Source organism: Panthera leo, chromosome C2 (assembly GCF_018350215.1).
Source record: "Panthera leo isolate Ple1 chromosome C2, P.leo_Ple1_pat1.1, whole genome shotgun sequence".
Lineage (NCBI taxonomy): Eukaryota > Metazoa > Chordata > Mammalia > Carnivora > Felidae > Panthera > Panthera leo.
This window is the reverse complement of record NC_056687.1, coordinates 59368186-59382576: the sequence shown is the minus strand read 5'-3', so window position 1 is coordinate 59382576 and position 14391 is coordinate 59368186. Positions and strand designations below refer to the sequence as shown.

General features: G+C 47.0%; 1 protein-coding gene across 1 annotated transcript in view; it reads right to left on the bottom strand.

Annotated features, from left to right (window-relative positions):
* BOC (BOC cell adhesion associated, oncogene regulated) overlaps window positions 1-11669 on the bottom strand; it is a 36313-nt gene extending 24644 nt beyond the window's left edge. Inside the window, exons 1-3 of the mRNA XM_042954352.1 lie at window positions 11588-11669; window positions 11027-11161; window positions 10063-10341 (exon numbers count right to left, since the gene is read on the bottom strand). Coding sequence (XP_042810286.1) covers window positions 10063-10341; window positions 11027-11161; window positions 11588-11669 — 496 coding nt within the window. The remainder of the gene's footprint in view (window positions 1-10062; window positions 10342-11026; window positions 11162-11587) is intronic.
* Window positions 11670-14391: the final 2722 nt, after the last annotated feature.

Sequence of the window (14391 nt, the reverse complement as noted above, 5' to 3'; positions counted from 1 at the left end):
GTTGAGGTGGAGTTTGCACTCAGATTTGAGCAGTGGGAGAAAGCTGAGGGCAGAGAAGAGATGAAAGAGCCACGAGAATGAGGGCAGAGGATCAAAATCAAGACTGGAGGTGGGCAAGAGAGGAGAGAGGATATAAAGGGAGGAGTGGGACAGAGAGAAGGGAAAATAAAAAGGACCTAGTTGGCAATGTCATTAAAACGATGTGCAATAAACTGGCCTAATGTTTCAGGAATTTCTTGGCTCGAGTCATTAAAGATCTTCTTTACAAAAGAAATAAGAAAATGGGAGATGTGATTAATCCTTGAAGACAAGGCAAGGATGGGAGCCACGTCTCCACCGAGTCTGGCAGCCAGATGCACGGAGATGTCTGTAGACCATCTCATTTATCTGACTTCAGTTCTGCACTGAGGTAGGGCTGGTTAGCAGAACTTGGGAGTTTCTTTTGGACCAAATGAAGGAATGAAATGGTTTGAAAAAACACACTTAAGAGAAAGAGAAGGGAAAAAAAAAGATTTAGTTGCCAGTAACCCACATCATACATATTTCTCTGATCAACGAAATATAAACTATAAACTTAGCAATGGGAAAATTAATGTGAATCCTGGTGGTCTGGATCATGAGAGCCAGAACTGGATCCTGACAGAGCGTCTGGCAGGCTGGCAGCCTGCACAGGAAGAGGGAGGGGAGAGAAAACGGGAGGCCAAGGCACTGGGGAAGAATGGAGATGAGCACTTCAGCATGGTCCTCACATACAGAACTCTGGGTCGGAGAGGCAGGGGTGCTGCCCTAAGGCCACTGGAGCCCACAGTGGTGCTACTTTTTCTGCCCACACACCTGGAAATTACATATTCCTACAAGTAGTGGTGGCTACTGATGCCAACCACCCACTACCTCGGAGAGTGTCCCATGAAGTGTCTCATAGGACGTGGAGCCACATTCACTGGTATCTCCCTTCAAAGTTTCCAGAGGTTCCTCCAAACATCTCAATTCCTTGTAAACAGACCTTTAGACTTCTGACATCCATCAATTTTTCTGAGCTCTCCCTGAATCTACTTGTGTCTTCAACCTGTTTATACCCAGAGTTCTTACTTCATTTTTTTTTTTAAGCCTTTTAATATGTCAGGATTTGGTGAAGAAATCTTTGTTCACCTTTTGCATGCCCTTCTTGGCCTTCTGGACTTCAAACATGTATTATCTAGGAGTCTTCCTCTTTCTAGACATTCCCTAGAGGCCTACTCTGTGCCAGGCCCTGTGGTCACAGAGATAAATGACAAAGTCTCTGCCCTCCAGGCAAATGAGAGGGCTACAGAAGTAAAGACAGGATGGTAAGGAAGCTGGGAAGAGGAGACCCCACTCCATACTTGGGAAGTTGAGGGTGTCAAGAAAAGATCCCTAGAGAAGATATTCGCATCTGAAAAACTGAGAAGGAATTTGTTAACCCAAGGGAGACAGCGATACTCTGGGAAAGGGAGTAGAGAGGACGGTGTTGCAGGTAGATGGGGCACCATTCCCAAAATAAGGGGAAAGTGCAAGATGAGATGAGGAAATGGCAGAGTCTGGTGGGTCCAGAGGGGAGGCCGAGAGACGGGCTGGGCTTATGGGCTATGCCACAGCCCGAGTCCTATTCCGTAATTCCTGGAGTCTTCACAGGTTGTTAAGTAAAGGAACACAGTCATTCAACATTAAACATGATTCTCCCTCACCCCCCAAAACGCTGGTTTTGCCTCAGCTAGCTTTTTTTCCCCTTTGCCTACATTTTTTTTTTCTCACTATTCAGTGATAGTCCTTTATCTTAGATGGGAACACTGACCCACCTGCAGGGATTGTACTGTTCTCAGGGTTATTACCAGATTCCAGGAAGGGTTGAAAGTCTAAAAAAAAGGGCCAAAGTAGAAATTCCTAAATTTTCCCACACTCAAAAAAGGGGGAGCCAAGGGATTCATCTGCTGTCTTGATTTTTTATTTTTTTTTTAAATCATCTTGCATCATGTTCCTTAGAGGGCTCCAGGGATTTCAAGTGAGCTAATCAATGCTTCCCTCGCCTTCCTGTACAAAAGGCTTCTCAAAGTCTGTTCTGGCTCATTGAATTTATAGGTAGTACCTGCTCAACAAACTGGAGGTCCTCCCCTTCTCTCTTAGATTAGAAGGTGGACCTAAGATTTTACTTAAGCATGTGGCTGTATGGGCAAAGAACAGGCTGAGGAGGGGAAAGGGTAGGAGTTCTAAGCGTGCCCTCGGTATAAGACGCACCGTGGACTTGATATCTTCTTTTGGTAAATTCTGACCATTGCTAAATAGAGAATTGGAACCCTGGCTATTTGGGGTAGACAGTTACTGCCATGATGCACTGGGCTGAGCTCACATCACATGTTTGTCTCAGTACTTATACCAGGCCTGATGGGATTAGTGTTGCCAATGTCATTTAGAGATTTCTTTAGAATATCAGAAAATTCTTCTGATATTTAGAATATCGGATACCGCCTATATCCAGTACAAAACAGAAAAGGTTAATAGGACTTCGGTTTAATACTGTAAGGTATTCCTTAGTTATTTCCTATTTAGATATTCCTGCTTAGCTCCTTTTGGGTTGAAGCTGTCAATAATTTTCTTGTCCAACTGGCAAAGCAAAACAAACCTTACAGTATAAAGCAGCTGAATTTCACCCTTAGGCTCATTCTCCCTTTCCAACGGTGTATTCCCCACCATAGAGCTGCCTCAGTCTCTTCCACTCAGCCTGCCAGTACCGCCAGCCCAGCTTTCAGCGGCAGACTCCCTCCCCCTCCTGGACCAGCTCAGGAGGCCACCTGTGTTTCCTTTCCCTCCCCAGCTCTTCTTCCTGCCACCGCCCCTTCACTGCAAAGCAAAGGGATTGCACAGGATTCCCCAAGATGCCTAAGCTAACAACAAATGTTTTTCCAACTTGGAGCGAATGGTTCCTTCTTGTTTTGTCAAGGACTCACCAGCTGGCTGAAGCAGACTGGCGGAGAGGAATGGCATTGGAGAAAATGCCCTGAAGTTTCCTTTCTTAATCACAAAACATACATTCCCAAAGGGAAAAGAGAAACGGTGAGAAATGGGAGGAGTTACGGGGGAATCAGATGGGGTAGCAAGAGAGAGACAATCACTTAGTAGCTACTTTCAGGATTTGACTGAACTCCCCACGGAATTACCTCACTCTGGAAATTAAAGTCGCCATGGAAGTGTCTGCACCATCCCAGAAAATACACTGGGCTTAAATCCAAGTACACGATGCTAAGAGTTAAATTCAGTTGTAGGTCTGAGAAAGGTAGGAGAGAACTCAAAAAATGAGGAAGGTTGTCCCACACACATTCTTGAAGGCTCAACTCCCAAGCCTTCCTCAATTCCCTGAAATGGAGATGAATCACGGTTAGCCTGAGCTCCCAGTAAAATCTGTTTATATCTCTGTCAGGTAACTCATGGGTTTGACTTGCTTTGTGGCTACCATGTTACTGCAGTCAATCTTCTCCATTAGGTTAAGAGCTCCTCAAAGGCAAGGGTTAGGTCTTACGGTACTCAGCTGGAATTCTGAACACTCCCCAATTCTCAGGACACCAATCTCCAAAACACCCACACACTAAACTCAGTGCTGGAGAATGAGTGCTGTTCTCCAGTGGGACTTCCTCACCTCCAGACTGCTGGCTTGCCCTGTGAATTTTGGACTTAACAGCCTCCACAATCATGTGAAGCAATTCTGTAAAATAAATCTATTTTTCCTTTTATTTCCTTCTCCATATATCTAGGCAGGCATGCCTCATTTTATTGCACTTTGTGGATACTGGGGTTTTTGTTTGTTTTTTACAACTTGAAGTTTTTTGGCAAGCCTACATAGAGCAAATCTATCAGTGCCATTTTCCAATAGCATTTGCTCATTTTCTGTGTCACATTTTATTAATTCTCACAATATTTCAAATCCTGTCATCATTATTATGTTTGTTATGGTGATCTGTGATCAGTGATTACAACTCACTGAAAGCTCAGTTGATGGCTAGTGTTTTTAACAATGAAGTATTTTTAAATTAAGGTATGTACTTTTTTAAGTCATAATGCTATTGCACACTTAATGGACTACAATATAGTATAAATATAACTTTTATAAGCACCAGGAGACCAAAAAGTTAATTTGACTCACTTTCTTGTGAGTAGTCTGGAACTAAACTCGAATTATCTCCAAAATATGCCTGTATGTGTAACTGGTTCAGCTTCTCTGGAGAGCCTGACCAAACCAGGGATAAAGGAAGCTAGAGGTATTCTATTTATGTTTTTTTTTTTTTTTTTTTTAATATTTGAGGTGGGGAGGGGCAGAGAGAGAGGGAGAAGGAGAGTGAGAATCCCAAGCAGACTCTATACTGTCAGTACAGAGCCCAATGAGGGGCTCAAACTTGCGAACCATGAGATCACAACCGGAGTTGAAATCAAGAATCGGACACAACTGAAAGAGCCACCCAGGCACCCCTAGAAATACTGTAATAAAGACATGTCCACAGTGGTCCTTTATGGCCTATTCCAGTTCAGGGTCCGAGCCTAGAAGACCTTAAGGAAGTGTCTGATGGGAATCAGAGGTGGGGGAAGCTGAACAAAAGGAAACACAGCTTTCTGTTTGTGGAATCACTGTCCCGAGGGCCAGGGTCAGCCCAGCCTGCCAGCACAAACCAGCGAGTACCTGGTTAGAAGAACAAGCAGTGGTGAGCCAGCAGAAGCAGAAATGGAGTAGCTCTGTGGGCTACGGGGACAGCACGCAGTGTAGGGACACCATGGCTATTCTCCAAGGCAGCTAGGAGGTAGGAATCTGGGTTGGAGAGCATGTGTATACAAAGAGCTGAGAAATTCGCAGGAGGTGGGGTAGTTAGTTCTCTCTTCCCAACAAGCTAGCCCTTTGTCTTGGGTCTGGTAGGAGTGAAGGCTTTGCCATTCCCTGGACTTGGTCTTCTGAAGACTGTTCCCAGAATGGAGCTGGGCAGCACATGGCTGGCCACAGGCCCCAGAGCCTCCTGCAGGAGGGCACTCCACAAAAGTTCACCAACCTAAGGGGTGAATGAGGAAAGCCCAGAATTTATAAAATGTTTCAACATATTACTAGCATATCATCCAATCCTTAAAAAAAAAAAAAAAAACAAAAAAACCAAAAACAAAAAACAGGAAAACTCAGGAGACGGATGCTGTAACTATCACTGTGCTCACTTCATAGTTGTGGTAATCTAAGTGATTTAGTGACTTGCCCAAAGTCACACCGACTTCTAGGGGCAGAGTTAAAACTTAACCCAGGGTTTTTTTTTTTTTTAACTTTCTTCTCCTCCCACCCGCCATATTAGTTTGTCTCTTCATTTTATTCACGGGTTAAATTATGGTGACAAAGGGCCCTGTCACCTTCTGAGCATTCCTCAGAGCCAGTCATAGAGACAGCTGCCTAAGGGGAGCTCCTTCCTTTCCTGTCAGCAGACTCACCTTCTAAGATCTGAGGGCAGAGAGGATAATTCAGGTACATGCCTGGGTCTTAGTGCTTAAAGGCCTTATAGAGGGGTTACAGATCCGGTCTCAATTAAACCAGCATCAGCTTAAGACTCCACATTAGCTTGAGGACTCAAGTTTCCAGCTATAGGATTACTACCCAGTGACCACCTGTTGTATTTCCCACAATGAAGGGGACCTAGGGGTGATAGGATAATTGGCAGAATTAAAGGATAAAAAAATGGGAGAACGTTAAAAATGAAGAATTATGTAGGAGTTTAGTTGAATTATTAGAGGTTAGGGATAGAAAAGAGCTTTCACACTGTATGCCAGCTCTGATGAATTGTGACTCCTTGCCAGGCTGTGTTGAGAACAATTCTAAGGCTGAATCAGAATACAGAAAAAAGAAATACGGTGTTCCCTGGCAAGGTCTGCTGTTGGTTCAGGTGCAGAGTGGGAACACTTGAGCCACGTAGTGTGGCTGACCTCCTGGCGTAAAGCTTATAAAAAAGGAGAAAGGAAGAAAGGAGATCAAAGTGAAAAGTATTTCAAAATTCAAGAATTAGACAAGGTGGTCTGAGGTGAGGCATCAGCGGCAAGAGCGAAGTCTACCGCAAAGTCTAGGTTCAATAGGAAAACAAGTTCTGTGCAGAGGAGTGGGATGGACACCGCCACATAGAATGAAGATGGTATTTACCCGTGTGGGTTCCATTTTACCTGAAGACCAGAAGCCTCAGGTCAACAGCCAGGGGTGAAGTCCAAGAGTACCCCCAGCCTCCAGCATCTAAGTAAAAGAGATGTGTACCAGGAAAAGGTCTGCCGGGGGGCCTCTTCCCCACCCCTGAATCCTCAAGCCAGATCCTAGCCCCCAATACGGAGAGGTCTCAGCAATCTAGGAGTTCACTAAGACAGGGGAGGCGACATCTTGCTAGGTAGGCCGAACAGCAAGTGCTTTGTCTCAGGATGGACATCTGAACGCATGCAAAAGAGGCCAGAGGAAAAGGAAGCCTTAAGTGGCCAGTGTGGGCGAGTGTGTGTGCGTGTGCAGGGGCACGCCACTGCCTGGCCTTCCCTCTAAATGCAGACCAGGCCTCGGTAATCCCTTCGCCGCTCGGCCGCCCTCCATCAGCCAACCAGCAAAACACAGCCCCCATTCTGCTCAGGAATGTGCTTTCGGAAACTTAATCTAACTGCCGGGTCTGGGCCAAATCCCCCATGGCACGAACCCAAAGACAGCACCCCATTCTGCCGCCGCTCCCGCCTTCCCGCTGCCTCCTCCAAGCCCGGGAGGCTGCAGTTCCACCCCACTGACTCCCTGTTCTCCGGGATGCGGCCCCTCGAAGCCCGCTCTCTCCATCTCCAGCGCTTCTCGGGCCCTTTGGTCAGCCCCAAACATGTCACTTCTGATTCATGTCTCAATGACGAGCCAACAGCTCTTGGCTTTCAAGCAAGACTCTCTGGGCTTCTGCACAAGCCTCCTCTTCTCTCACTGTGCCTTCTGGGTTGCAACCAAACCCTCCCCTTTGTCCTCACTGCCAACCACAGATCCCTTCGAGCACCAGAGAAAGAAGTGGCCAGGAATGTTTTACAAATAAAGGCTAAAAATGGTCTCTCCTCACACAGATACACCTTGAAGCAGAAGGAGGGATCCACCATAAATCTTCAACTCTCCAACTATCCCTTCCTCCAAATAAAAGGTTCAGGCTGGCTCCTAATTAGGCCGAATGAATGGTTATGGAGTTTCCTGAGTCTCCACAGACACGTGCTGACCATTTGCAGATGAGCAATATTGTAGATGAGCAAGATTATCCTTTAAAGGCGCGAACACTGCTAAAAGGCACATCTTACTTGTAATAAGAAACCAGTGGAAGCGACCTAATTGCACACCAATAGAAAAAGTGCTCAGTACATATGACAGAGTCCCTCAGGGGATGTTCTAGGGCCATCAGTAACTATGAACCTGCTCCCATGGGGGTTTAAGGTAGGGGGGGCAGGTTAACTAGCGAAGGGCATGGACAAACCTTCTAGAGTGATGGCCACATAGTTGTATACATATGAAAAATGCATCAGGCTATTCACTTATTAGTGCACTCTGTGTACTTTACTGGATGCATTTTATACTCAATACAAAAGAACAAGTAAATATGGTCATACGGCCAACGGAAAAATGCTGATCACACAATGTCAAGGGGGAGAGAATAAGGATAGAAACTGTATATTCACTAGTATCATTAAAATAGTGTGAAGGTACGGGCATGCCATTATGCTAATTGAGTAAGTCAGAGACAAATACCCCATGATTTCACTCACAGGTAGCATCTAAAAAATAAACAAAACAAAACCCAGACTCATGGATACAGAGAAGAGAGTGCTGGTTGCCAGAGTGGGGAGGTTTGGGGTCGGCGGGGGTGGGGATGGGAAAATGGGTGAAGGAGATCAAGAGGTACAAGCTTCCAGGTTATAAAATAGGCCATGGAGATAATAATGTATAGCACAGGGAATACAATCAGTAAACAGTGACATTGTATGGTGACAGATGGTAACGAGACTCATTGCGGTGATCATTTCACAATGTACACAACGTATGCTATACACCTGAAACTAATATTGTATGTCAATTATATACTTCAGTAAAAAAGCAAGTATTGGTATGGACAAAGACTGGAAGTGCACACTCCAAAATGGTAATGGTTGTGTGATGACGGTGGGGTGAGGGGAAATGGTATCTCCTATGAATTCTGTACTTTCTGTAATGCAGTTTTCATTACAATTTAAAAACATGAAAGAGGATATGATAGAAGAAGTGTAGCTCTGACCTCAGCCCTTCTTATAGGATGAGATAACCCCTCCCTGTCCACTACCCTCCTCACCTACATCAGCCAGCACCTTCCTTGCACCCCACAAGCACAGTGAGGGTCTGCCTCTTTCCCGGAGCATGCAGAATATGCTACCCTGCTTCCCAGAGACTTAGAGCTCACATTCAATAGGTGTTCCTTCTGCCACCACAGCAAATGGCTCTCACTGTGTGGGGAGGCTCTAAGATGCAGTCAGGCTCCTCCCAGTCCCCTGGGGAGACAGATGAGGAACCCTCCCTGCCCTCTCCTTTCTCCGGGGGAAAAGGGTGGGGCTGCCTGATGCTTTCCAAAAGAACATGAATATTGCCTGCGGGGTGTCTCTGTTCTGTTCTCTCTTGGAGTGAAGTCCCTCCAGGGACCTGGGAACCAGGGCGGGGTCTTTTATCCCCTGCTTTTCTGCTTCACCATCTCCTCCCACTTTCCTCCCAGGCCTCAGGCCTCACATACCCCCAGGGACCCCAACCAAACTTTAAGGAGCGAAGCATTTCCCAAGTTTGCTGCTTTGGCATGACTCCTAACATACTCAGGAGGGTGACAATGATGGTGACATGGAAGTCCAAAGCAAGGCTGTCAGGAGTAAGGGGACACTGCTAGGTCATGAGCAAACAAGCTCTGGACATCTCAACATTCTAATACAAATACCACTAAAGTCTCAACAAGGCTCCCTATTCCCCATACTTCAGGCTCCAGGAAAGAAGAGGTCATTCTTAATATATCCTGGCTACAGACTCCACATTAAGAATGGATGTTGGGGCTGCCCTGCAGCCTTCTGAAGTTTATTTCGTCAGATAAGTCTGGTCTCTCATATGTATACAATGGGTAGAAAACCAGGTAATGTGTGCTTTGCACCTGGGTACCATAATATTCCCAAGTGGTAATTACATATTAAGAGGAGCATAAAGCCTTCTCCCGGCATCCCCCTTGGACCAAACCATCCCCAATCTCATCCTCTTTTCTGTTCGTTTTACTCTTTGTCACACAGTTTCCTTTTTGTTGTGCTCTACTATTTGTATCCCAGGCATGTGGACCATGTCTGCCCCTGAAACAGGAGGCTCGGTGTGGGACGGGCAGCTCTGCTCAGACCCACACATGGCCGTGTAAGTGCTCTGACAGTAACCACCATGAGGATGGAGTGTGGGGGATGAAGGGGCAGCTGGCACAAGCACCCCCAGATAACCACGTAGAAAGGCACGGCCACATAGTGTGGCCCATTTCTGGGGCCCACACACACAGTTCAACCATGCTGAGTTCCCCTCTTTCTAGACACCCTCTGCAACAGTGTCCCTACTCAGAGAAAACAGCGTCCCCAGGGCACAGTGGTCCCCCACCATCGGGGACTGCTAGGCAGCTACCACTCTCTGATTTGAAATGTCAAATTGTAAGGCCTCCTTTTTTTTAAAAAAAAATTTTTTTTTAACATTTATTTATTTTTGAGACAGAGAGAGACAGAGCATGAACAGGGGAGGGTCAGAGAGAGAGGGAGACACAGAATCTGAAACAGGCTCCAGGCTCTGAGCGGTCAGCACAGAGCCCGACGCGGGGCTCGAACTCACGGACCGTGAGATCATGACCTGAGTGAAGTCGGACGCTTAACCGACCGAGCCAACCAGGCGCCCCTGTAAGGCCTCCTTTTATATGAAGACAAATGACATGGGGTGTGAAGGGCCTGGGGGAGAGAGCGAGAACGGGAGAGAGTTAGAAAGAGGGCACCGTGGCAGAAGGACAAAGGAACAGTACTCACTGGCTAGTGTCACAGTGGCTGGCACGCTGGCCACGGCTCCTGCAGGCATGCGGGCCACACACTGGTACCGTCCCACCGTGTGGTTGTTGAGGGCAGTGACGACCAGCGTCCCGCGGGTGATGAGGATGCCCAGAGCATCATCCGAGCCATTCAGCTCCTTCCCGTTCAGGCGCCAGGTGGCATTCATCCACGGGGGCTCCACCACGCAGCCCAGGATCACAGTTCCTCCCAGCTTCTGGACGGTGGAAGAGGGCTGGACAGTGACCTGGGGGACCTGGTCTGGAGGAAGAACGGGGACGCAGAAGTGAACGGACAACCTTCACGAAACCAATAACATGACCTTTTTAGAAGCACAGCCCCCAGGCAGCCTTTCAGAACTGAGCAACCCAGAGGGGTTGGTCTTTCTCTGAAGAACTCTACTGTCCTTGGTCCGTTCTCCAACCTGTGCTCGTTCTCAAAGGCAGACTGGAGTGGCAGCATGATGTAGAGGCAAGAGCTTAGGCTCTGGGGTTGGACGGACCCGGGCCCCCATCCCAGCGCCACTGCTTCTGAGCCAGGTCACTTTTGCCTTTTTGTGTCTCCATTTCTTGCCTACAAAACGGGGCTAGTAATACTTGCTTCACAGGGTTGTCGTGAAGCTCACAACTAATGCACGTGAACTGCCTGCCATAACCTCATGTACGTCCTCAATAAAAGGCAGTTGTTAGTATTCATTCTCCTCTGGTATATATTCGAAATGATGATGATACTAAAATATAACTGATACGGTCTTGCCAAGATGATTTGTCATCTTGTATTCCTGAGTGTGTCCCTGGAGGCCAGTGGGAATGAAGTGTTCTTCGAAATCCAGGAAAGGGCAGGCCTTTTTAAACGGTTGCTACTGAATGTGTAGTATTTCTACTTGACACGAGGGGCAAATGTTCTTTGAGACGGGCAGGCTGAGAAAGGGAAGGAAAGCACTCACTCAAGTCAGCGAAGCAGCCTGCTGTGGCTAAGAGGAGGCAGGCGAGGGTGACCGCAGGCCTTTTTTCTCTCCGGGTCGTCATCATCCCATGCAGCACGGTGTCACAAGGGGTCCAAGCCAACGTCCCATAAGCCACTGGAGTCACTCAGATGGCTACTACAATCCCCTGCACCACTCTGTCGTGAGAAAGAGAGAAATGGCTGCGGTGAGTGACGATGCTCGGGATGCCACTGTGATAGCCACAGCGCCTGACTTTGTGCCCTTGCCCCCTGCCTCCATCACACGTGCTGGCAACATTCAGAATGTTGACCTGACCAGCTGCTGGAAGACCAAGGAACATGGTCATGTCACTTCTCATCTAAAAGAAGCTTCTTTTAAGTAGACCCCTTGAGCTAGAAGGGGATTTTATTGTGGTACAACAGCTAAAGCCTTGCCCAGCATACCAGCAGCAACAAGGGCAGGGGAGCCCAGGACTAGAGGGGCTGGGCTCGGCAGCCACGTTCAGGGCTCCAGGCAGTGAGCGCCTCACACACATGCTGGAAAGGATGACGTGATCTTTACCATTTGCTTGCAGAAAGCCAGATGTCCACGGCCACACGGCATGCCATTCCGCTGGTACGAGACCTGTAGACAACACCGTCATGCATGCCAAACCCCTCCTGTAGGGGATGTTACTAATGAATCCTGAAGTCTCAGAGATTCCAGGAAGATCTCCTATTTTGATTCACCCCTGGCTCTTCACCTATTTTCCTATCAACTCTCCCGATTCCTGGGATCAGCCTACCCTCCTCAGCTTGTGTGTAACCTCTACCCCCCAAACACAAACACAGACAGAAGTCACACATCACCAAGGCCCCTCGCCTTCTCTTGCCCCTGGGTGCTAGAATCCTAGTGTTTTCCATCTCTACAAAATTTGTACTCTTAACCATTGTCCGTGATGCATCCCCACCCCTGGAACAACGTTACTTTGAGGCTCTACGCTACACTGTACCTCCAGCTACTGGATGGCGCGTCTCCGCTCTCAGCCGCCCTCTTACTGCCTGCCTGGAGCTTTGACTCTGCATCTTCCACAGCAGTAATTCCTCATGCCTCCTTCCTTAAGCTATGGTCCTTAAAAGATTCACCAAAGTCATATGCAGGCAAGTGTACATTGTAACACATACCTCTGTCATGGCTTAAATCAAGATTTGCGTCTATTGTCGTGGTACTTACAGAACTGTCGTACTTACAGAACATTAGGCCAACAAGGCCAACATCCTTATTAGGTAGGGAGGCATTAGAACGAACTTCAGATAACATCAAAGGTAACATGTCAGTGATCTAGACAGTGGATGCATCTTCCTGAACCATGCACATGTGCCAATACAAATGGTAGATTTCCAGGAGGGTGACCTATATTCAAACTGTCCACTCTCTTGGACCCGTTTACCTAACCAGGGACCCCATCAAAGGCCTATAGTCACCACTGAAAAGTGAAGGGAAGTAGCTAAGCTGCCCAACGGAGAGAAATATTGTGCTTACCAGTCTCCGGAATTCTGGGCACCTGTATAGTCTGCTGTAAGAGCCCGTCTTCAGCCCTCCAACCCCATCATTCCCAACAGGCAGATGGAAAGCTGGCCTTCAAGACTCTTGCTCTGTGCCAGGAAGTGCTTGGGATTTGCCTCAACTTTTCCCTTCTCTAGGCTCCTTTGTTTTTTTTTTTTTTTTTTACCTGGCTAAGTTAAGAGGGTCACATTTGCTCTGTCCAACAAGCACCCCTCCAAACCAGATCTGGGCCCTAGCCCCACACTCACGTTCAGAATGTTTTCCAAGGCAGAGTCCTTTTCCCTGGATTCTTAATCCCTCCCTTTGCTTCATGTCTTGGACAACAAAGGACCCCCAAGACTCCTCCACTGCCCTGGAAAGGACAAGGGGGCCTTTTCTGGAGGTTTGAAAGAAAATTTTTGAGGAAGCTTTTCACGTTTTTCCTGTCAAGTTACAATAATCTCCTCATGATGTAGAGAGAACTTTTACTCGTTCTCAGACAACCCAATAAGTCATGTTATCAGCAAAGTGCAATTAGGGAAAAAGCAGCAAAGGGGGAGTGTGGCTGGGGCGGCAGCAATGTGGGAGGGAGTCTTGCTAAGCTCTTTGCACAAGTCTTCTTTCAATCTTCATACAAACTCTACAAGGTGAGGATTGTTATCCTCCATTTTACAGGTGAGGCAGCTGAGCTCCAGAAGCTCAGTAACTTGCCCAAGGTCCCAGAACCAGAGACTGGGAATGAAACCCAGGCTGAGCTCTTTTCAAAGCTCTGTACTTTTAACCCACAAGAGGAGCCTTTTCACATTTTTTCTATCTGTGCTCTGCACCTGGTGGGTGCTTAGCAGACAGAGTTGGAGAAGGTGTGCTGTAGAATGGGGAGGGATTTTAACAGTGATTTCTAGAGGAAATTTACATTAATAGATTCATAAACTAGTATCAAAACGCAAGCTTTTGGTGTCCTCTGAATTTTCCAGCTACTTGTTTTAATTCTCTACTTTTCCCCAATGAAGTAACATTTATCTAGAACACTGCATGAATTACCAGTTAGAGGACTGTAGGGAACTTGGTCTTGATGTGTTCCAGCTTCCTCAACTCCTTAAGAAGATTGTTCACACCTGTTCCATCTCTGCCCCAAGAAAGGAAGGAGGGGAAAGAAGGAAGGAGGAGGCAAGGACGAAGAATATGAATATAAAGCAATAAAGGGCAAAGAGAAGACAAGCAGACAAAGAGGACAGGGGGGCTGTTTCTTATCTGAGCACAGGGAGGGGGGGCTCCAGAGGTGTTTGGGTTGTAAAGTCGACAAAGGTTTTACGGAGGAAATTCAGCCCAGACCCCCTCCTGCTTAATGAGGACCAGCCAAACAATTACTGTTACTTCTTCACCCTTGGTAATTTATAGGATTCAAAATGGAAACAGACCCCACTTTTGCTGCCGGCCACCATCCTGCTTTTATAAGCAACCAGGAGAAAAGAATGGATTTGGGGAGCAGGAGAGAGTGAGAGGAAGCAGGTATCTAAAGAGGGAGAAAGGAGTTAGTTAACTCATTAATCCCCACTACGGAGTTGTGAGCAGATACCACTTAATGACCCCAAAGCAGGTCACACGGAGCCTCATTCACAAAAAGCAGAACTCTGACAAAAATAGGGAAGCAGGGGATCACTACAGCTGTGATGCATATATTTAGCAGCTAGGAAAATTGAGTTGTTTCCTGGACCAAGTTACCTAGTGAGCTTGGTCTAGAAAGATAATTCCAGAGACCTAAGTTTCTGAGAATTTTGTGGTGACGATAAAGATAAAAGGCAACTAAGGCTTATTTGGAATACCTAATTGCAGTGTAACTC